The 23,285-nt window shown below is 38.3% G+C and overlaps 1 protein-coding gene across 18 annotated transcripts in view; it reads right to left on the reverse strand.

Moving 5' to 3' along the window:
* Positions 1-23,285, reverse strand: part of DST (dystonin) — a 496,232-nt gene that overhangs the window by 252,057 nt on the left and 220,890 nt on the right. For all 18 annotated transcript variants that reach the window (XM_043591694.1, XM_043591680.1, XM_043591693.1 and 15 more), the window contains one exon: positions 15,615-15,676. In XM_043591694.1, coding sequence (XP_043447629.1) covers positions 15,615-15,676 — 62 coding nt within the window. The remainder of the gene's footprint in view (positions 1-15,614; positions 15,677-23,285) is intronic.

Genomic DNA, 23,285 nt, shown 5'->3' on the forward strand with positions numbered 1-23,285 from the left:
TATTACATTAAGATCAAATAGTTCTAGTGTATGGAACAGTCGAACTTGACCCACTGCTACCTTTGACACCCTGACCACTTTCATTATCAAATTATCTCAAATTCTGAACCCTCTCTGATTACTGACTTCTATCTCCTTTGCTACTTGTCTTGCTCTGTCAGCCCCTTTGATAACCAGTTTCTGAATTCTCCCTTGGATCTGCAGTTACAGCAAACGCTGATTAGGGCCTGGAAACAGGGCTTTCTTGCATTCTATGCAAAGGAGTATCTCAGACCTACATAGAAACTTAACTACATCTGCATGATGAGGTCAGGGCACATGACCCCAAAATACAGCACTTTAGCATACTGAATGTTTTACAGTGAAGGGATTTGGAAAACACCAAGTCCTGGAAGGATTTTCTGACTCCCCACATCTTCTTCCCTGAAGCAGGTCATAAGACCTTCATGTGAGAGGTTCCCTCCCTGTACCAGGAGGAAAAGAGCATCCTTATCTCTAAAGACAAAGGGACACTGAAATGTACTGAACAACTAAGCCTTGCTAAGTTTCCCATAAGTTTATTACCCTTAGCTCATACCCTTTTGTGCTATCACATTTTTCTATGACTTTCTACTCTTCATCAAATCTCATATAGAAACACTCAGGCTTAATCATTTTTTCTGGCCTTCATTTCCATATGAAAGCTTCTGTATCCCAAAATTTTTATTAAATACATTTGTATGCTTTTCTCTTGTTAAACTATTTTTTATTGTACAGTCCAACCAAAAATCTAGAAGGAGAGAAGGTAAAAAGGGTTTTTTCTCCCTTACATGCAGTAAGTCTGCAGAGAATCTACTAATTTTATTAATATATTAAGAATTTCCAAGGTATCTAGCTCCAGCCAATATTCTTCTAAATTCTGAATTAATGAAAATAGTGGATAAGTATAGCAAAACTAATTAGTACTTTTAGATAAATTAATCTCATCTATGAATATGGGTATTCATGGCCACAAATAGAAAAACTGAATTACACAGTGGAAATAACATGAAAAGCTGTCAGAACATGGAAAGTCTGGCCCTGCTAATCATGACCTGTTTGGAACCTCAGTTTTAACACCTACAATGAAACAGATCTTTTCAGCTTTAAAAGAAGAAAGTCATCATAAATTTATTTTTCCTCCAGCTAACTTTTATCTCATTCCTACCCAAAGCAATCTTTTCACTTTCCCCGTCATAGTAGTTACTATACTATACTATATTACACTATACTATACTATAAACTGGGAGAAAGTTTCATTTGGCTTTACATTCATTCATTAAGCAACCAAATTCCTCAGTATGGTCTGAGGAAAACAGCAGTGTAACAGACACTATACTAGATTCCAGGGACACACTATTTCCTAAGACAGAAACAGCTCTGTCCTCATGCAGCTTACAGTCTAGTACCAAATAAAACAAATCTTCTGGGGCGCCTGGGTGGCGCAGTCGGTTAAGCGTCCGACTTCAGCCGGGTCACGATCTTGCGGTCCGTGAGTTCGAGCCCCGCGTCGGGCTCTGGGCTGATGGCTCAGAGCCTGGAGCCTGTTTCCGATTCTGTGTCTCCCTCTCTCTCTGCCCTTCCCCCATTCATGCTCTGTCTCTCTCTGTCCCAAAAATAAATAAACGTTGAAAAAAAAAAAAAAAAAAACAAATCTTCTGCTTTAATCTACCTACTACAGAATGCATACACTTCTTCTGATGTCAAGGCCCATACAATATGATTTAGAATGTTAGCATCACTGGGGCACCAGGGTGGCTTAGTCAGTTAAGTGTCCAACTTCGGCTCAGGTCATAGTCTTGCAATGTGTGAGTTCGAGTCCCACATCAGGCTCTATACTCACAGTGTGGAGTCTGCTTGGGATTCTGTTTCTTCTCTCTCTCTCTTTCTCTCTGCCCTTCCCCCACTCTCGCTCCCTCTCTCTCAAAATAAACTCAAAAATTAAAAAAAATAAGAAGAAGAATGTTAGCTCCACTAATCAAAGTGTAATTTTTTTCTTCTTCAAAAATGCCTGAGTCAATACCCTTCCTCCAAGTAAAACAACTACTTTCAGGAATGCTGCTTGGCTTCTTTGCACAATTTTATCTGTATCTCCAAATTCTTGTAAAGTATATTGATTAGAGAAGAATGCAAATAAAAATTTATGGTCATGTGAAGAGGCCAAGCCATAATAGCAAAGACAAAGTATATAGGGATATGGCTGAGAGAAATCAGAACCAAGTAAAGTGCAATGTATCCCAACATATTGCTTTTTTCCCTTACTTCTCTATCTTCAGTTCTTCTTAATCATTCCTTAATTTTGTGCATCCTGTTGTGGCATGATGTAGTGGTAGGACAAAGTTTTTCTGTAGAGACAGACTAAAAAGCTCAGTCCTGACACATCCTACCTACTTCATGCTGGGTGGATAACTTAGCCTCCCCGAGCCCCTGTTTCCTCACTGGTAAAAACAAGGATTAAATCAGATCATGTATGTTATGTATCCAGTCAAGGATCTGGCACATGGTAAGCATTCAATAAAAGGTAGCGATGGTGACAGAATAATGATAATAATGAATAAAGAAGTCAAAAAGAAGGAAAATTGCTATTGATCACAAGATAGAATTAAAATCATCTGATGAAATTACTGAGTAAAATTTGGTGTCCTTAATTTGAAAAGGTAGTCTACTATATTCTCGACAAACACTAAAATCACTTGTAAGTGTTTAAATGACTCTCACAGGAAAAAAGTTTGTCTTCTTGTCATAAAGCAACTTTAAGTTCAAAAGGCATTTTGCTATTACTTCATCTTCCATTTTATCCCAATAAACCACTGTTCTGTATTCTTCAAAAATGTTCATGTCATAGAAGTCTGTAAAATGGCTATACAACTGTTCCCAGAACAGATTAAAGAGACATGCCAACTAAATGCAGTACCTAGGGTAGTTCAATTTTTAATTTTTTGAGGAACCTCCATACTGTTTTCCAGAGTGGCTGCACCAGTTTGCATTCCTACCAACAGTGCAAAAAGGTTACCCTTTCTCTGTATCCTTGCCAACATCTGATGATTTAACTACTACTAGGTATTTATCCAAAGGATACAAAAATGCTGATTCAAAGGGGCACATGCATCCCAGTGTTTACAGCAGCACTATTAACAATAGCCAAAATATGAAAAGATCCCAAATGTCCATCAACTGATGAATGGATAAAGAAGATGTGGTGTGTGTGTGTGTGTGTGTGTATGTATATATATCTATATATATCTATATCTATATAATATAGATATAGATATAGATATAGATAGTATATGTGGTGTGTGTGTGTGTATATATATATACATATATATATACATATATATATATACACATATATATATGTATATGTATGATAGAATACTACTTGGCAATGAAAAGAATGAAATCTTGCCATTTGCAACAATGTGGATGGAACTAGAGGATATCACACTGAGTGAAATTAGTCAGTCCAAGAAAGATACATATCATATGATTTCACTCAGATGTGGAATTTAAGAAACAAGACAGAGGAACATAAGGGAAGAGAAGGAAAAATAAGATAAAAACAGAGAGGGAAGCAAACCATAAGAGACTCTAAAATACAGAGAACAAACTGAGGGTTGCTGGAAGGGAGGTGGGTGGGGAAATGGGTGATGGGCATTAAGGAGGGCACTTGTTGGAATGAGCAGTGGGTGTCATATGTAAGAGATGAATCACTGGATTCTACTCTTGAAGCCAAGACTACACTATATGTTAACTAACTTGAATTTAAATAAAAATAAATAAGTAATAAATATTTGCAGAGGGATGGATTAATTAATTAATTTGCTCATTCATTAATTCAATACCTAACCATGAAGTGGATCCTACCCAGGAAGGAAAATGGTGCAAAAAGATCAAGCAACAAAACTTGCATGTAAACAATATATTAAAGTATCATACCAATGTAAATGTAAGAAGTTGATAACCATGAAAGAGAATACGCCTATTCTTGGGAAATGGATACTTAAATATTTAGGGGCAAAGGGCCATGGTCTATATAAATTACCTTCAAACTGTTCAGATTTTAAAAGTATAGATATACACTTACATACATACACACATATGCACAATGTCTGGGGAATGATACAGCAAAGAGGGTAAATGTTAGTAAGAGGTCATTCTGGGTAAACAGGTTACAGTGATCATTGTCCTATTTTTATTTTTGCAACTTTTTAAAATGTAAAATTATTTCCAAACAAATAGCTTAAAAATATAAAAATAAATCTCTGATCTATCCCTATTAATTAGTACTTCACATAACCTGTCATCTAAGTCATTTGAATATGTCTTCCTGGTCTTGAAAAGGATATTAGATACCACCTAGTTCAACCTCCAACCAAAATACTAATCATTTCTAATCCATCTCTGATAGACTCTAACTAAATCCCCATGAGATTCTGGTGGAACTTTATTACTGGCTAGGGAGTGAAACCATGGCTAATTGCACATCAGAGAGTTAGAGTTGTCCATACATGCATTAGGCTGAGTGGGGACCCGAAAGAAACCAGGTCCTAATCCCTGGAAACTGTGAATGTTGCCTTATTTGGAGATGAGTCTGTACAAATGTGCTAAGAATTTTGTGATGGGGAGGTGATCCTGGATTATCCCAGTGGGTCCTAACTCTAAGTGTCCTTATGCAAAGAGAGGCAAAGAGGATAACACTGAACAGAAGGAGGCAATGTGACCACAGAGGCAGATGAGAATAATGTGATCACAAGACAGGGAATGCCAGCAACCAGTAGAAGCTGAAAGAAGCAAAGAACAGATTCTCCCCTAGAGCCTCTGAAGGGAGCACGGCTTTGTTAGCGCCTCGATTTCAGCCCAGTTAAACTGATTTCAGGCTTCTAACCACCAGAACTGTGAGGGAATAGGTTATATTGTTATAAGTCACCAAGTTTGTGTAACTTGTTAGAGCAGCCATAGGAAACTATAAAAATATACCCTGCGATCAAAACACTTTCTTGACTACCTATTACTAGGCACTGAGGCCGTTTGCAGATACTTTTTTACACCCAGTTTAAAATCTTCAAATCTGAAATTATCCAGCTATCCTCTTTTTAGATTAAAAAAAAACGAAAACTGTACTCTTTCTTATAGGACTGTTCTACCAATATCTGAAAACACCCATCACATTTCTCCTGATCCTGTCTTCTCAAAACTAACTTCCCCATTGTTTTTATCATTCCTCCTCCGAGAGATGGTTTCCATGCCGTCAACATCATGACTTCCTCCTTACAGACTTTCCCTTTTACTGTCTCTTAAAACGCACTGCCATGAACTAAACAAAAAAAACCCTAGATATGGCCCAATCAGCAAACAGTACAAAAGAGCTATATACTCTCAGCTCTATTAAGACAGCCTAATTCTATTAAGACTGCATTCAGGTACACCACTGTTATAAATCTGAGGTCAACAACCCCCCTAGGTCTTGTCACATGAATTACTTCTATACCAGACCTTCTGTATCATACAGATGAACATGTCAATCTTTGAAACAGAACTTTACATCTTTCACTGTCAAATTTTGTCTTTTTGATAAGCCTAGAGATCTAGCTTTCTTGATCTATTACACTGGGTATTCTTCCCCTCTACAGGTCTGAACAGCGGGCCTTCTTTGACTTCAACTATCTGCTACAAAGCAGATTTATTAAATTAAGAGTCCCCTGGGGCAAGCCAGTAGTCATCTCTCTGTATGCTCATTACAATATGGAGTTATTATGTGAACACACAGTCAATCATGTCATAAAATTCACAATAGCCACACTTACTTCCTTAAAGCCTGTGTATGAAATGCAAGATTCTTCCTAAAATGCCAGTTACATTATGACACTCTTGTCCTCAAAAACTTCCAACATTGTTGGCTAACCATTCACATCTGTTTCTTACCTGGCTTCATTATTTACTATCCAATCTGATCTCCTTCCAGCAAATCCTAGCAATCCGCTACCTCACAGGCACTGTGCTCCCCCACCCCTGCCACCCTCTCTTCTGCACCCAGCTTAAGTCCATTTCCTCCTCCTGACACAGTCTCTGACTACTCAGAGGCACCCCAAGCCTCCCATATCTAATCTCTTAAAACCCTTACACTTTGCCACTCCTGGCACACTTTATCCTATGCTGCCCTGCCTAACTTTAATGGTTTAAATGTTTAATGGTTTTACACATATGGAGATACTTACTATCTCCAACAAAATAGCTCAATGGGGGCACCTGGTTGGCTCCACTGGAAGAACACGTGACTCTTGATCTCAGGGTCCTGAGTTCAAGCCCCACAATGGGCATAGAGCTTACTTAAAAAAATAAAATAGTTGCATGAAAACAGAATAGTTCCTAAACTGTATTTCAAATGCAGCTCTTATTATACTAAAGTTACAGCAAAGTTGAAAGTAAACATAGTGTTAATCTGAACTTTTTTCTTGATGAGGAATTTATCACCAAGGTATCATTCTTCTTCATGATGAGAAGACATTCGGAATTTCTCAATCCCAAGCTATATTCATCTACATGGAACCATTTCATACTCTTCCATACATCTCTTACTATCTTGAAATCAACGATCTCTTCACATTTGTAAGTCCTGACTTACTTCTCAATTCTACACATTGGGCCTTTAACCAGACATTTCCCCAAAAAGCTTTCAAACCTTCCCCCCTACCTACACTGTTAATCTCTTATATCACAACAGAAATAATTTAAATGTCAAGTCATATTTGTAAAGAAATCAGACAAATGTCAAGCTCAGCTTCTCTTTCAGCTTTAATCATGCAACTCTAAATTCATCCTTAAGAATTAAGTGTAGTCGGGACGCCTGGGTGGCGCAGTCGGTTAAGCGTCCAACTTCAGCCAGGTCACGATCTCGCGGTCCGTGAGTTCGAGCCCCGCGTCGGGCTCTGGGCTGATGGCTCAGAGCCTGGAGCCTGTTTCTGATTCTGTGTCTCCCTCTCTCTCTGCCCCTCCCCCGTTCATGCTCTGTCTCTCTCTGTCCCAAAAATAAATAAACGTTGAAAAAAAAAATTTTTTTAAAAAGAAAAAGAATTCAGTGTAGTCAAGACAGCAAAAGATCTGTAGTGAGGCAGATTGGAATGCATTTTTCACTTCCCCTTTAGACTGTTGTCTAACCTATGGAAAATTATATAAGCTCTCGTAGCCTTAGTTTCCACACAGTCCAAAAAATTACTAGGTGCATGACCTTGGAAAATTATGGAAATTCCCTGTGCATCAGTTTCACCATCTATAACATGGGGATAAAAATTATCAGGCCAGACTATAAGAATAGTTGTGAGAATTAAATACACTAAGACATGAGAGTGACAGATCCTGGCACATGGTTACCTCTCAAGTACTATTAGCAGCTATTATTAAATATTGGCCTTAAAATTGTAAAGTACCTAGCATACAAAAAAAACACAGCTATTGGGGTACCTGGGTGGCTCAGTTGGTTAAGCATCTGACTCTTGATTTTAGCTCAGGTCATGATCTCACTGTTCATGAGATCAAGCTCCGTGTCACGCTCTTCGCTGGGATTCTCCCTTTCTCTGACCCTCCCTGGCTCACACACTCCCTCCTTCCCTCTCTCAAAATAAATAAACTTAAAAACATTGCTATTATTTTCTAAACCATATTAGAATATTTGCTGGTTATAATAAAACTGATGGTTATTGAAATATTTATCCATTTGTCTATGACAGGGGTTCTCAAAATATGCCCCCAACTTACCAGCATCAGCATTTTATTAGAAACACGAATTCCTGGAACTTGTTAGAATGGAAATTTTTAGGCCTTATCCCCAGTCTAGTAAATCAGAAACTCTCAGGTAAGGCCCAGTAATCTATTGTAACAAGCCCTCCAAGTGAGTCTGATGGAGCTAGAGTTTAAGAACCACTCATATAAGTCTAAGATCTTTAAAAAATATATCTTATTTACAGACTCTAAGAACCAAAGCACTGTCTTATACTTTCAGAAGGTGTATTTATCATTACCCTTTATGAAGTCAATGCTTCAAATATTCTCCCATCTCATCTGTGCCCACAGATATAAAATCACTCAAGAAGAATGTGATGGTCAAGAACACGGAGCAAATTAGAGCTTTTTCTCTATTCTCTGAACGCTATCACTATGTTCTCAGCATGAGGATTTACATTTCCTTCTAGCCACCAAATCAGAAAATAAAGAATGGTGTAATTGATTCAGTGTAGCCATGAAGTCGTTGACTTTAAAATGTAGGCAAAGAATATCCATGCTATGAGTAAATGAAGAGTTCCAAAGATATGATGGAACAGAGACAAAAATCAGATAGTCAGTTGGGTGTCTCCCATGTGGCAACCAAGCAGGTTAATACCAAATAGGGTGTGGTGCAATATTGGAACCCGGGGCCTCTTCCGCTCCAAATGCATTTATATATCAATAAATTAAAATTCAGACCAAATATTCTATTATACAACATTAAGGAATAAACTTACAGTATAGCTAACCAGTACTGAGGAATCTATCTCTACTATAAACTGCCAGTTAGATGGATCCAAGGTAAGGAAAGCCCCTTGTAAGGACTTCTTCAGATTCCAACGTTCTAAAAATTGTTCAGCCCCTTCAATTATTCCTCTTTAATGCAGCCTCTCAGCCATGGCTCAAATGCTAATTCTGGGTCCAAGTCAACAATTAAAGAGAATCTTCTGATCTTTGATAACTGTTGAAGTATTTCAGAAAATTGGGCCCTCTTGGTGGATCAGTCAGTTAAGCATCCAACTATTTTGTCTCAGGTCATGATCTCATTAATTATGAGATCAAGCTCCTGGTTGGGCTCTGCGCTGACAGCTCAGAGCCTGGCTGGTATTTTCTCTCTCCCTCTCTCTCTGCCCCTCCCTATCTCACAGGCACACATACACATGCATTCTCTCTCTCTAAAAATAAATAAATAGGGGCGCCTGGGTGGCGCAGTCGGTTAAGCGTCCGACTTCAGCCAGGTCACGATCTCGCGGTCCAGGAGTTCGAGCCCCGCGTCGGGCTCTGGGATGATGGCTCAGAGCCTGGAGCCTGTTTCCGATTCTGTGTCTCCCTCTCTCTCTGCCCCTCCCCCGTTCATGCTCTGTCTCTCTCTGTCCCAAAAATAAATAAACGTTGAAAAAAAAAATTTTTTTTTAAAAATAAAAATAAATAAATAAACAATAAACAAACAAAAAAATGGCTTCATTGTTTCTTGTTTTCACCAGAGTAAGGCAAAAGTTAAATCACGGGTATTTAAACCTTAGGTGCTATTTCTTATACTATGGTCTTGTTGATTTCTAGACAGCAAGACAGAATTGCATGTGATCACAAAAAAACTAAAAAGTGATAGAAGATCCTCTAATTTATAAACTTCCATAGGTAAAATGGACATAAAAAATACTGTAAGTAATAGAAGACTGTCATCAATTTTATGTTTTAGAACAACCCTCTGGGTAAAATTTAGCTAAGTGAAGTCACAAACATTTTTGATAACAACAAGCTCATGGTTTTTTTTTGTTTTGTTTTGTTTTTTTGTTTTTTTTTTAAACTTTTTTTTTTTTAATTTTTTTTCAACGTTTTATTTATTTTTGGGACAGAGAGAGACAGAGAATGAACGGGGGAGGGGCAGAGAGAGAGAGGGAGACACAGAATCGGAAACAGGCTCCAGGCTCTGAGCCATCAGCCCAGAGCCCGACGCGGGGCTCGAACTCACGGACCGCGAGATCATGACCTGGCTGAAGTCGGACGCTTAACCGACTGCGCCACCCAGGCGCCCCGAAGCTCATGTTTTTTAATACTATAATTAAAATTATGCTAATAACAATACATAAATGTTACCTAAACCAGTAGTTTACCTCAATATCCAATTTGCAAGGTAAACAATCCAGTCTACTCAGGGTGTGAAGAGACTTACAGAGGAAAACAGACTTGAATGTGTCAACTGGATTTTAATAAAAGTATTCTTTTTTTTATGGTGTTTTTTTTTTTTTTTTGAGACAGAGAGAGAGACAGAGCATGAGCAGGGGTGGGGCAGAGAGAGGGGGAGACACAGAATCTGAAGCAGGCTCCAGGCTCTGAGCTGTCAGCACAGAGCCTGACGTGGGGCTCGAACTCACGGAGTATGAGATCATGACCTGAGCTGAAGTCAGACACTCAACCGACTGAGGTACCCACGCACCCCTTAATAAAAGTATTCTGAAAAATAATGACTCAAAAGGAAAACACTCTTGCCAGAACAATCAGTTTAAGGACAGGCTTAGTCCTACAACTGAAATACCAGAACACTAAAATTTAAATATATTTAGAAAAATGCCAGAGTCATCTTGTTCACAGCAAATGGAAGTTTTAATTAAGCAATCTATTTACTTTAAAATGTAATTTTAGCTATGATGAATATAAATCAAGGCTATATTTTTAATATGGTTTTTTTTATAAAAAAAAAAATCCTAACCAAATATTTTAAGGAAAAAAATGTTTATACACATGGATATAATAGTAACTCAATCAATCATTTATAAACTTTACAGTGTTTACCTTTCTCAGTCATATAAACTTTTAAAAACTGACCATGCCAGAATCATCCCCTAAGCACTGGGCATATGCTATTTTGCAGCTGCATAAACCATAACTTCCTAAATCACAGGGAGTAATTACAAGTAGTTAAAACCATAGGCAGAAAAAAGTAAACATAACCTCATAGCCAAGGGAGACCTGCTGGCAGATCTGCAACATCTCACACTGCACACGGAAAACAAACACCGGACACAGCCCCTCATTCTAATTTGTATTCTCATCCCAGGACTTCTGGTGCAGCTCTCCCAGTAAAAGTTGGTGTGGAAAGCTTTCCCTTCTGTAAATGAAGGAAGAAAATTGGAGGATGTGGAAGATGCCCTCCAGTTGTGAATCTAAGTGAAATCACAACTGAGGAATAAAAATGGCCAACCTTTCAGAAGTATGGTGGGTCTTCACTGATTCCCTTTCTGTGAGGAGAGTGTGTGGGAGAAGAGGAAAGAGAGGAATAAAAAAGAACTGTGAGCCCCAAGATCAACCCATAAATGACTGGGCGCAGGGTATAGGGAGGAGAGGAAGGTACAGCTAACAGGATTACCTCAAATAAGTAATTCTTCAGTGTCCCAGCAGGACTCTAAGGCAAGAAGGCAATAGGTCAATCTATCTCCTCAACAGGTTCTGAACCTAAACCCCAGCTTTTTCTAAAATGAATAAACTAAAAGGGAAAGTACTTGAGGCAAGGAAAGGGACTTGGATGAGGGAGGCAGAAGGGTTCCAGAGGCAACTTATACAATGTGCCAGTTATCATGCTTTATGCTTAAATGGATTATGTCCTTTAACTCCTCACACTAATCTATCACTGCCACCATTTTACAGAGGAGAACCTAAGAAGGTTAAGGTCACACAAATAGTAAACTGCAAAGCCTGGACACAACCCCCTGTCTGTCTAACCTCTCTTGCCTCCCATCTTTGGCTTACATGTCACAGACTAGCAACTTTGAAGGAGACATTCTTCTTTCAAAGACAATTTGCTCTAAGTTACCAGAATATATAAGTTATCACCTGAGAAGAAAAACTCAGTAAAGGAGTCTGTTCTGGGACTAAACCTCTCAATCACCTCACTGCCCAAACAAGCAGAACTCCCTGGAGTTCTCCCAGGACAGTTCTCCCTGGAGGCAAAACTGTGGTGGAGAGAACAGGGTAAAATAAAATAAATTAAAATAAATAAAACAATAGCTTAGAAAAGGCAAACTTTGTAAGAATTATTTCAGAAGATGGAGAATAATTCCTAGCTGGAATTAGCACTCCCAGGCAGCTGAGCCAAGGGCAGGGTCTCCAGACCCTGGGCCCCACAGAGCCATCCCGAGGCACAACTCTGGGGCTGTGAGAGAGCACTCCTAGTGCACAAGACAGCCATTCCTGCCCTCTCTTCCCCCTTTAACCACCTCCCTCGCCTCTCCTTCTCTCTTTTTTTCCTATAATTCCCCCTTTCCTGTAATTTTCCTCCCTTCCCCATGGTTTAAGGACTACTTGTGACTACAGTTAAAAGTGACAAAACATAAAGAAGGCATGTAGAATTATTCAATTATCTAAATGATTTCATTCCCAGTTTTTTCTCTCCTTACCCATTTTTACTTTATTGACCGCTTTGTCGTGGTCCTCCTTTCCCATGATCCCATTTTATTGCAAACTCTATAAATAACATACTTCTCATTCACTGAAAAGGAATATGGTAAGGCAAAAAATATATGGGACCTGCTACTCTCCTTTCTCTGTTTCTCCCTTGAAGATGTTCAATATTTCAAGTGAAGAATATAAAAAAATCAATACAGAAAAAATACTACTTTCAAATATGAAAATTTTTACTTAAAATTCATATACTTATTTTATATTTCCCACTAATTGGATTACAACCAAATGGCTACCTAGAGCAAAAGCATCCAGCATCTTTTTTCTTTTTTCTTTTTTTTTTAGTGAGACAAAAGAGGCTGACAACATAGTGCAACATTCCTCAACCAATGCTTGAATGAAACATGGAAAAGTTCTCAGAAGGCTGCCCTTTCTCTGGTTATCTAACAACAAAACTAACCTTAACAGCCTGGTGCCTCTAAAAGTTTTAGGATATTGGATTATTTTTCTTCACTTGAGGTTAAAGCTATAACTTCAGACATAAAAGAATTAAAGATTAAAAACTATGTTCTCACATATTTGAGTTTTGTGCCAGAAATCTCAGTGCACAATTCTTAAGATTATAAGGGAAGACTACTTTGAGCTGATACTAGACCAAATCAGAACAAGAATGTAAGTAACTGACAGTGGTAGTTAGCCAAGACTATGTAGTCTGACTTTCCCCCACTCCCTAAAATGAATTCTCATTTAATAAGAGTTAATTTTAAATTCTGACCCTATAACATACTCCAAAAAACAAAAACAAAAACAAAAACAAAAACAAATAAACTAATCTGACTGAAACCCTCATCAGTTGGATTGGCATCTATCTAATAGCTATTGCACATAAAAATAACATATTTTCCCCATTCTTACTGTGTTGCAGCAAAAGTAAACTTTAAATCTTGAGATCTGTCATTTTATTTAACAAAACAAAACAAAACAAAACAAAACCAGGTCACATATTCCAGGTAAATCAGGCTTTGAACCTTTGCTGTCTGATTCTGAAGGCTATGTGTGTATAACCACTAAATTAAACCACCTTGGGCAGCTGCTAGAAGAATTAAATGATTTAATGTTTACAACATATATTACACACAGTGAGAATACTCTTGCCAAACACTGCGATGGGTCCTAGGAGTAAATAATATAGCCTTTGTCCTCTAGCAGCTCGAATGGTATTTTGACATTTTTAGCAATGGAAATCTCCTTTTACTCAACCATTCAATTTATGAACTACTTATAAAATGAATGGCCCGATCCAACACACCTGGCACACAGTAGACTCTCAATAAATACCTATCCAGGGCCCGTGCTATGGTTCCTATAGAGGCTGTGTTTCTACTTCTACTTCTCTTTGGCATCCACTGCCAGCAGTTGTAACGTGATTACCAACCTGGAAGTATAGCAGCTATGCTCCAGAAGATGTAGGACAACCCTCTGTGCCCACTGACATGCCCACCCCTACACAGCCACAGCTACAAAGGTTGCTAGGGCATCAGCCACCAAAAGGGAACCTCTTCATCAAAAACTTTGCTTCCCTTGGATTCACCTCAGAAATGGGGAAATCTTGTCAGTCTTCAGCTCCAAAGTTCCATACCCTTAACCTCATAATCAGCCCACCTATGCCCCAGCCTGTGGAAGAGTCCCACTCACACTTTGTGTGTGATTAGACAAAAGCTTGAAAGAGGGTAGGTACACGGCTGGTATCTTTTGTTAGTATTCACAATATATTTCCTAACAAAACCATCATAAAGCAGAATGTCTCAACCTCTTATCTCTTGCCAACACATCAAAGGATTCAGCTCCCATCAACAACAGAACTTATTCTCTCTTTTTTTTTTTTATAGAAATTCTCACTTGGAGAGTGGGTGACATGGCCTCCCTGAAGGACATATCAGAATTTGGGGAAAGAATTTTGTCAATGGGTAGTGAGACAGAGGGGACTACAACATCCCTCAGGTAATTTTGATATGTCCCTTGAAATAAGAATCACTTTTATAGAAGGCTATTAGATGCTAGTACATTATTGGTACTACTTTGCTACATGATGCTTTAAATACGATTAGTAGAGTAGCTTTAAGAATGTAACCACATTCAAAATAATGTGGTTTGTGTGTGTGTGTGTGTGTGTGTGTGTGTGTGTGTGTGTGTGTGAGAGAGAGAACTCTTTCTAAGTCTCACACTTAAAACATTACCTGTTTCCAACTTTAGGACTGTCTGTAAGAGGGGAAAAAAGTGACTTATAGTTCATTGCGAAGTTACACAGGTGCTTTAGCTGAGATTTATAGGGTGGGATCCAATAACTCCATGAAACTGTATGCAAATTTTGTGTGCATGTGTATTTTTCTAGAGAGCCTATATCAGATCCTCAAAGTGTCCCATAGCACACAAATAAATATTAATTTGAGAACCACAACTATTTACTACACAGAGAAACACAGACATTAAGCCAATATCAATGTCATACTAAGTACAAGAAGAAAAAGAAGTCTAGACTTCAGTCTCTACAATCCATCTTTATTCTCATATAAGTAACTGTCTGCCATCCACATAAATCTGAGGCCAGAACCTGGTCTGAATCTTGAGAGAGAAAAAATCTTACTGGAGAATTACAGTTTTTCCATGCCCTAACACATAAATATTTACATACTTCTTAAACTGCTGAGATTTTTTTTTAAGTCCGATAATAATAGGTTTTTCTAACATCACAGAATGCACTATAATCACTGGGTACTTATTTTCTCACCTTCATCATTACCTACAGGCCACACACCAGGTAATCACAGATGCCTAAAATGCATATGAAATGCTCTGGAATTTAAACTTTCAAGTTGGTATTGAAATGCTATGCTTCAGGGGCACCTGTGTGGCTCAGGTGGTTAAGCCTCCAACTTTGGCTCAGGTCATGATCTTGTATTCGTCAGTTGGAACCTCTGTGCTTATAGCTCAGAGGCTGGAGTCTGCTTCGGATTCTGTGTCTCCCTCTATCTCTGCTCCTCCCCCGCCCGCACTCTGTCTGTCTGTCTGTCTCTCTCTCCCTCTCAAAAATAAATAAACATTTTAAAAAATTTAAAAAAAGAAAAGCTAGGGGTGCCTGGGTGGCTCAGTCAGTTAAGCATCTAAGTTCACCTCAGGTCACGATCTCACAGTTTGTGAGTTTGAGCCCTGCATCGGGCTCTGTGCTGACAGCTCAGAGGCTGGAGCCTGCTTCAGATTCTGTGTCTCCTTCTCTCTCTGCCCCTCCCCCACTTGCACTGTGTCACTCTCTCTCTCAAAGAAAAATAAACATTAAAAAATTTTTTTAAAAAAAAGAAAAGCAATGCTTCAGAGTTATACATTACTGCACAATAAATTAAAGTAAGCAAAACAATTCCAAGATGTGAAAATAATAAACTGACCTTCATGAGATGCTGATTTATCCATTTTGTAAACGTTTTCTTTTGAACTTTGTCCCGTTCATCTGGAAGGGGGAAAAAAAGATATAAAATGAGGTTGGTAAAAACTACGACTTCAACTGTGATTATGAAAGGTATTCGAAAAATACCGGTTAGTACACTTGAATTTTCCTGTTAAATTTTGCCAACTTACAGCTATCTGTAAGAAGGTTAGAGATCCATCTGTCAGACTGGTCTCTGCCCAGTGTTGTATTTGCCAGTGCTACTCCATTAGACAAACCCCTCTGCGCATTCTGTTGCATATACTCCATCACAACTATCACAACCAGGAAGTTGTGTAACAAAAACCTTACTACCTTCAGGTGAGCCCTTGCATTGAACTTCACAAAGCACTTGACCACATATTACATCCCATCTGGTCTTCCAACTAAAAGAGGGAAGAGTAGGTAGTGTCATTGCCATCTCACAAAAGAGGAAAACAAGATTTAAGAGAGGTTAAACTATGCATATTCAACAAAATATTTAAAACTGTGATAATTACATTCAGGTCCGTTGGCCGAAATAAACTCTGGTTTAATGACTAACCATACTGCTTTTCTCCTAGACTCCCAGTTTTGAATTGTTTGGTAAAAAAGAATACCCCAACTAGATCCTCAGTATGATACACCCTAGTTAACACAGACATGGTACACAGAAGGCTGAGGGATGGCTTCTTGTGATTTAAAGAGAAAGAACACTAGAATATTGTGGTTCTTCAACAATTATTTCAAAAGAGAACCATAATCTTCCAACACCCAGAACTGACATTCAAAACTACACTACCTTCTTCCTTCCTGGTTCTAGGCAGCAATTCCCTACATACTCGTTTCCATTCTTCCTCCTTTATGCATCTGGGATAGTACTTTCTTCTTCCTTGGTGGTCTTCTCTCCTTCTCTGCCACAGTTTGAAGCTCTCTATTCTTTCCCTAGGGGTAGGCTATGTCTCACTCTCTTCCTCCTCATTCTTCATCCCTGAGTGTCCTTAAACTATTTTAATGGAGCAGAAGTGCCTTTGAAAAATTTGTTCTATTTATTAAAAGTATTTATGGACATTGTTAAGGGGATTGGATTCAGATAGCTGTGTAGCAACATCCTAAATTCACCTTCTCTTACTGACACACCAAATCTACAGCCACATGTGGATGAATTCCCTCTGAAAGGGACCTGAAAACTAGCTGAACATCTCCTCTACAACAAAGGACAAAAGAACCACACTGAGACAGGTAGGAGAGGCAGAGACACGGTTTCGCTGGTGCAATGACCCACAACCAGCAGAGATCTCACAAATATGGAGCATCTCTCTGACTGGCAAAATACCTGTGTCCCACATCAGACACCACAACCTTTGGAACCTGCACCAGAGAAATGTGCCCCCAAGACATATGGCTTTAAAAAATAACAGGGCTTATATCCAAGAGACCCAAAAGGCTGTGGGGAACAGAGAAAGTCTACCCTTAAAGGACTCAATCACCCAGTCACTCAGCACAAAAGCAGCAATTTAAAAATGCACCTAGACCACATGAGAAGATTCATTAGCTCATCTTAAAGCTTCTGCTGGAGGTGCAGGGGCATACTGAAATTTTCTCTGGATATGGAGGTACTGTCATTTTTTTACTCTCACACCAGTTTGCTAGCACCAGTATTGGCAGGCACCATTTTTGGACTCCCTCATCTTGCTCATCCTACTGGGCTTTCCCAACCCCCACACAACTTCTCTGTACCCCCCTCACCATCCTCCCCCCACTACAGCCCCACTTCAGCTACTTTTGTTTTTTGTTTTTTGTTTGTTTTTTTTTTTAGTAATCTCTACATCCAACATGAGGCTCAAAACCACAACTCTGAGATCAAGAGTCGCTCTTCCAACTGAGGCAGCCAAGTGCCCTGTGGCCCAGCTCCACTTCAGCCGGCAGGCAGACTTATATCACCCCAGGCTCCCCCAAAGCACTGCTGAAGGTTGTGGGCTAGCCCCAGCCCTAGGCTCCCCTTTGACTCAGCCAAAGCCAGTGGGCACACACAGTGCACACAGGAGTGACCCCTTAAGCACTTGTCTCTGGTGGCCAGTGTGGACTGCATTGCTGGGCTCCATGAAACTAAAACAACAGAAGAGATAGTTTCTGGCAAGCTACCACCCCCAGGGCAAAGCACAAATATTAGACTGAAACATGCCCCCAGTCTTCCTGTGAAAAATGCCTATTTACTGTTCTTGGAGCATTAGCCAGAGGGGCAGGCTTCAGGTTTACCATACGGCTGTAAACCACAGAGGAGTTCTCAGACAATATAGTCTGGAAGACGCATCTCTGCACTCTCCCTCTGCCTTGCTACAGCTCACAGGTACCTCCCAGACAGGAGCTTATACACTTATCTGGAGCTCTGAGTTTTGCAACTGTTGCCAAAAGGACATCTCTAAATCATGTGGTCTGCAAGCCCAGCAGAAGTTATGACTGTGGTCCCACAGGACTGTATATATTTGCATACTTTAAAAGGTATGCCAGACCTGCCTCAGGGTCTGGTTTCCAATGAGCTGGAAAATAAATGCTGGCTGAGATTACTCCCTTTGAAACACTGAGAGGAATTCGCACAATCTCAACAACTGAGACCTGTCAAGAATAAAGTAGGCTGCTTGAATAATCACAAAGGTTTGAGAGACAACCAAGAGGTAGGGCAAGGTTGAATGATAAAGTTCATTGCCTATACAAAACCACTCCTTCAAGACTGAGAGAGGTAGGTGATTTGCCTGATACACAGAAATGAACACAGAGAGACAAGCAAAATGAGGGAACTGAGGAATATCTCCCAAGCAAAAGAACAAGATAAGACCCCAGGAAAAAAAACTTAATGAAATGGAGATAAGTAACTTACCTGATAAAAGTTTGAGTAATGGTCATTAAGATACAGAACTTGAGAGAAGAACAGATGAACTTCAACAAAGATAAAAACATATATATATATAAGAATATACCAAATAGAAGTTATAGAGCTGATGAATAGAACAACTGAACTAAAAAACACATCAGAGGGGTTCAAAAGCAAATTAGACGAAGCAGAAGAAGAGATCAGTGACCTGGAAAACAGGGCAGTGGAACTCACCCAAACACAAAAGCAAAAAAGAAAAAAAAATAATTTTTAAAGGGGAGACAGCTTAAGGGACCTATAAAACAACATCAAGCAGAAACATTTACATTATAGCAATCCCAGAAGGAGGAGAGAGAGAAAGAAAGAGAGAAAAGGGCAAAAGACTTTTTTGAAGAAATAATGGCTGAAAATTTCCCTAACCTAAGGAAGGAAGGAGACATCCAGGTCGAGGAAGTACAGAAAATCCCAAACAAGATGAATCCAAAGAAACCCACTCCAAGAGACATTATAATTAAAATGTCAAAAGTTAAAGAAAAAGATAGAATCTTAAAAGCAGCAAGATAAAGACAACTTGCTACATACAAGGGAAATCCTGTAAGACTATAAGCTGATTTTTCAGCAGAAACATTGTGGGCCAGAAGGGAGTGGCATGATATATTCAAAAGAAAGGAAAAAAGGAAAAAACTTCCAACCAAGAATATTCTACCCAGCAAGTTTATCGTTCAGAATTCAAAGAGACAAAGAGTTTCCTAGAGAGTCAAAGGCTAAAGGTATTCATCACCACTGAACTGTCCTTCCAAGAAACTTCTTCAAGCTGAAAAGGCACTAAATAGCAAGAAGAAAACATATGAAAGTAAAAATTGCACTGAGAAAGCAAATATATAATAAAGGTAGTGGATTTACCACTCATATATCTATTATGAAGGTTAAAAGATAAAAGTGGTAAAATTAACAGTAACTACAATAGCAAGTTAAGGGACAAAATATGTAAAATATGGCATCAAGAACACAAAACATGAGGGTGGGGGGAAAGTAAAAAGGTACAATTTTGAGAATGTCCTCAAATTTTACTATCAACATAAAATTGATAAAACTGTTATATATAAGAATGAAATAGCTGAACCTCATGGTAACCACAAAGCAAAAACCTAGAGTGGATACACAAAAGATAATGACAAAGGAAACTAAACATAACACTAAACAAAAGTCATCAAATTACAAGGTAAGAAAGCAAAAGATGAAAGGAATACAGGGGAACTATAAAAATAGCCAGAAAACAATGAACAAAATGACAGGAAGTATATACTTATCAATTATAGATTTAAATGTAAATGGGCTAAATTCTCCAATCAAAAGACACAGAGTGGCTGAATGGATTTAAGAAACAAGACTTATCTATACATTGCATACAAGAGACTCACTTCAGATCTAAGGACACACACAAACTGAAAGTGAAGGTATGGAAAACATACTCTATCCAAATAGAAACAAAAAAAAGCTGCTATGGCTATACTTACATCAGATAAACTAGACTTTAAAACAAAGACTGTATAAGAGACAAAGAAGGACATTACATAATGATAAAAGGTCCATCCGACAAAAGGATGTAAAACTTAAAATATTTATGCACCCAACATAGAAGCATCTAAAAATATAAAGCAAATATTAACAAGACCTAAAGGGAGAAATTGAAAGCAATACAGTAGTAGTATGGGACTTTAACACCCCACTAATATCAATGGATGGATCATCCAGACAGAAAATTAATAAGGAAACACTGGCCTTAATTGATACAGCAGACCAGATAGATGTAATACATATATACAGAATATTCTATCCAAAAGCAGCAGAATACACATTCTTCTGAAGTACACATGGAACATTCTCCAGGATAGATCAAATATTAGACCAAAAAACAAGTCTCAATAAACTTAAGATTAAAATCATGTCAAGCATCTTCTTTGACCACAATGGTATGAAACTAGCAATTAATTACAAGAACAAAAGTGGAAAAACCATAAGTACATGGAGCTTAAACAACATGCTACCAACCAATAGGTCAATTAAAAAATAAATCAAAGGGGTAATCAAAAAATACCTTGAGACAAAAGAAAATGGAAATACAACATTCCAAAATGTGTGGGATACAGCAAAAGCAGTTTTTTTTAATGTTTTTTTTTTATTATTTATTTTTGAGACAGAGAAAGAGCATGAGCAGGGGAGGCATAGAGAGAGAGGGAGACACAGAATCTGAAGCAGGCTCCAGGCCTGTGAGCACAGAGCCTGACATGGTGCTCGAACTCACAGACCGCGAGATCATGACCTGAGCCAAAGTCAGACACTCAACCGACAGAGTCACCCAGGTGCCCCATAGCAAAAGCAGTTCTAAGAGGGAAGTTCACAGAAATATAGGCCTGTCTCAAGAAACAATGAAAAGTTCAAATAATCTAACTTTACACCTAAAGGAACCAAAAACTAAAAGCAAACAAAGCCCAAAGTTAGAAGGCAGAAAATAATAAAGATCAGAGTGGAAAATACTTCCTCAACTTATAATGGGGTTATATCCTGATAACCCCATCAGAAATTGAAAATATCATAGGTTGATTATGTATATATTATGCCAAAACCTATGTAACACCAAGCTTAGCTTAGCTTAGCCTACCTTAAACATGCTCAGAACACTTCTTAGCCTACTGTTGGGCAAAATCAACTAACACAAAGCCTATTTTATAGTAAGTGCCAATTCATCATGTAATTTATTAAATACTGTACTGAAACAAGAAACATAATGGTTTTAAGTATATCAGTTGTTTACCTTTGTGATCACATGCCTGATTGAGAGCTGCAACTGACACTGCCCAGCATCATGAGAGAGCATTGTACCACCTATCACAACCTCAGAAAAAGACCAAACTGAGAGAGTGACTCAGTCAGTTGAGGGTCTGACTTCAGCTCTGGTCATGATCCTGCGGTTCATGCGTTCAAGCTCCGCGTTGGACTCTGTGCTGACAGCTCAGAGCCTGGAGCCTGCCTCAGATTCTATGTCTCCCTCTCTCTCTGCTCCTCTCCCATTCATATTCTCTCTCTCTCTCTCAAAGATAAACATTAAAAAAAAAGATTTTTTTTTAAAGAAAAAGACCAAAATTCAAAGTATGGTTCCTACTGAATGCATATCACTTTCACACTGTAGTAAAGTTGAAAAATTCTAAATCGAACCATAATATGTCAGGGATCATCTATACATAAAATAGAGACTGAAAAAAAACAAAAACACAATAAAAAAAAGATCAATGAAATTAAGAGCTGGCTCTTTAAAAAGATAAAGGTGACAAACTTTACCTAGACTTACCCAGAAAAAAAAGAGAGTTCAAATAAATAAAATTAGAAATGAAAGAGAAGTTGTAACTGATACCAAAGAAAATACAAAGAATCATTAAGAGATTACTATGAACAAATTATATACCAACAAATTAAACCTACAATGGATAAATTCCCAAAAAACATACAATTTTCCAAGAACGAATCATAAAGAAATAGAAAATCTGAATAGAAAAATTATCAGTAAGATGACTGAATCAGTAACCAAAAACAGTCCCAACAAACAAAAGTCCAAGACCATACAGCTTTCACTGTTGAGTATGTTAGCTGTGGGTTTGGCATATGTGGCCTTTATTATATTGTGGTATGTTCCCTTTATACCCACTTTACTTTTTATCATAATGGATGCTGAAAACTGTCAAATGCTTTTTCTCAAATATTGAGATAATATAATTTTTATCCTTCATTTTATTAATGTGGTGTACCATTTTGATTTTTTTTGGAGAGAGAGAGTTGGGGGATAGGTGGAGGGAAAGGGAGAGGGAGAATCTTAAGCAGTCTTTACGCTCAGCATGGAGCCCAACACAGGGCTCGACCTCGTGACCCTGGGATCATGACCTGAGCTGAAATCAAGAGTCATACACTCAACCGAGCCATCCTTACACCCCTCATTTTGACTGATTTGCAAATGTTGAACCATCTTTGCATCCTCAGAATAAATCCCACTTGATTATGATGTATGATCCTTTTAATGTATTGTTGAATTCAGTTTGTTAATATTTTGTTGAGCAATTTTGCATCTAAGTTCATCAGTGATATTGGCCTGTAATTTTCTTTTTTGTGGTATCCTAATCTCCGTTTTGGTATCCATGTAATGCTGGCCTTATAAAATGAGTTTGGGAAATGTTCCCTCCCCTTCAATTTTTAGAAATAATTTGAGAATAGCTATTAAATCTTTGAATGTTTGGTAGAATTCACAGATAACCAAAAGCAAATGAAAAGGCATTCAACATCACAAATTGTCTGAGAAATGCAAATCAAAACCACAATAAGATATCACTGCACACCTATTTAAAATGGCTGTTATCAGAAAGACAAGAAATAACAAGTGTGGGAGGGAATGTGGAGAAAAGGAACTCTCATGCTCTGCTGGTGGGAATATAAATTGGTACAGCCATTATGGAAAACACTATGGAGATACCTCAAAAAAAATTAAAAACAGAACTACCCCATGATCTAGCTATTCCACTTCTGGATATTTATTCAGAGAAAATGAAAACACTAATTCTCAATGTAAAATCTCTAGGTATGACTCTCCTTATGACCAATGCTATCAATAATTGTTAACCAACATAATCATTCACAAAATATGTATTAATTCTTCCGTTGGCCCTTTTGGGGTATCATCTATACCTCACTCACCTTTGCCTACCCCACAGTAGACGCCAAAATGTTTTTATGCAC

The sequence above is a fragment of the Prionailurus bengalensis genome, chromosome B2, assembly GCF_016509475.1.
Source record: "Prionailurus bengalensis isolate Pbe53 chromosome B2, Fcat_Pben_1.1_paternal_pri, whole genome shotgun sequence".
Taxonomy (NCBI): domain Eukaryota; kingdom Metazoa; phylum Chordata; class Mammalia; order Carnivora; family Felidae; genus Prionailurus; species Prionailurus bengalensis.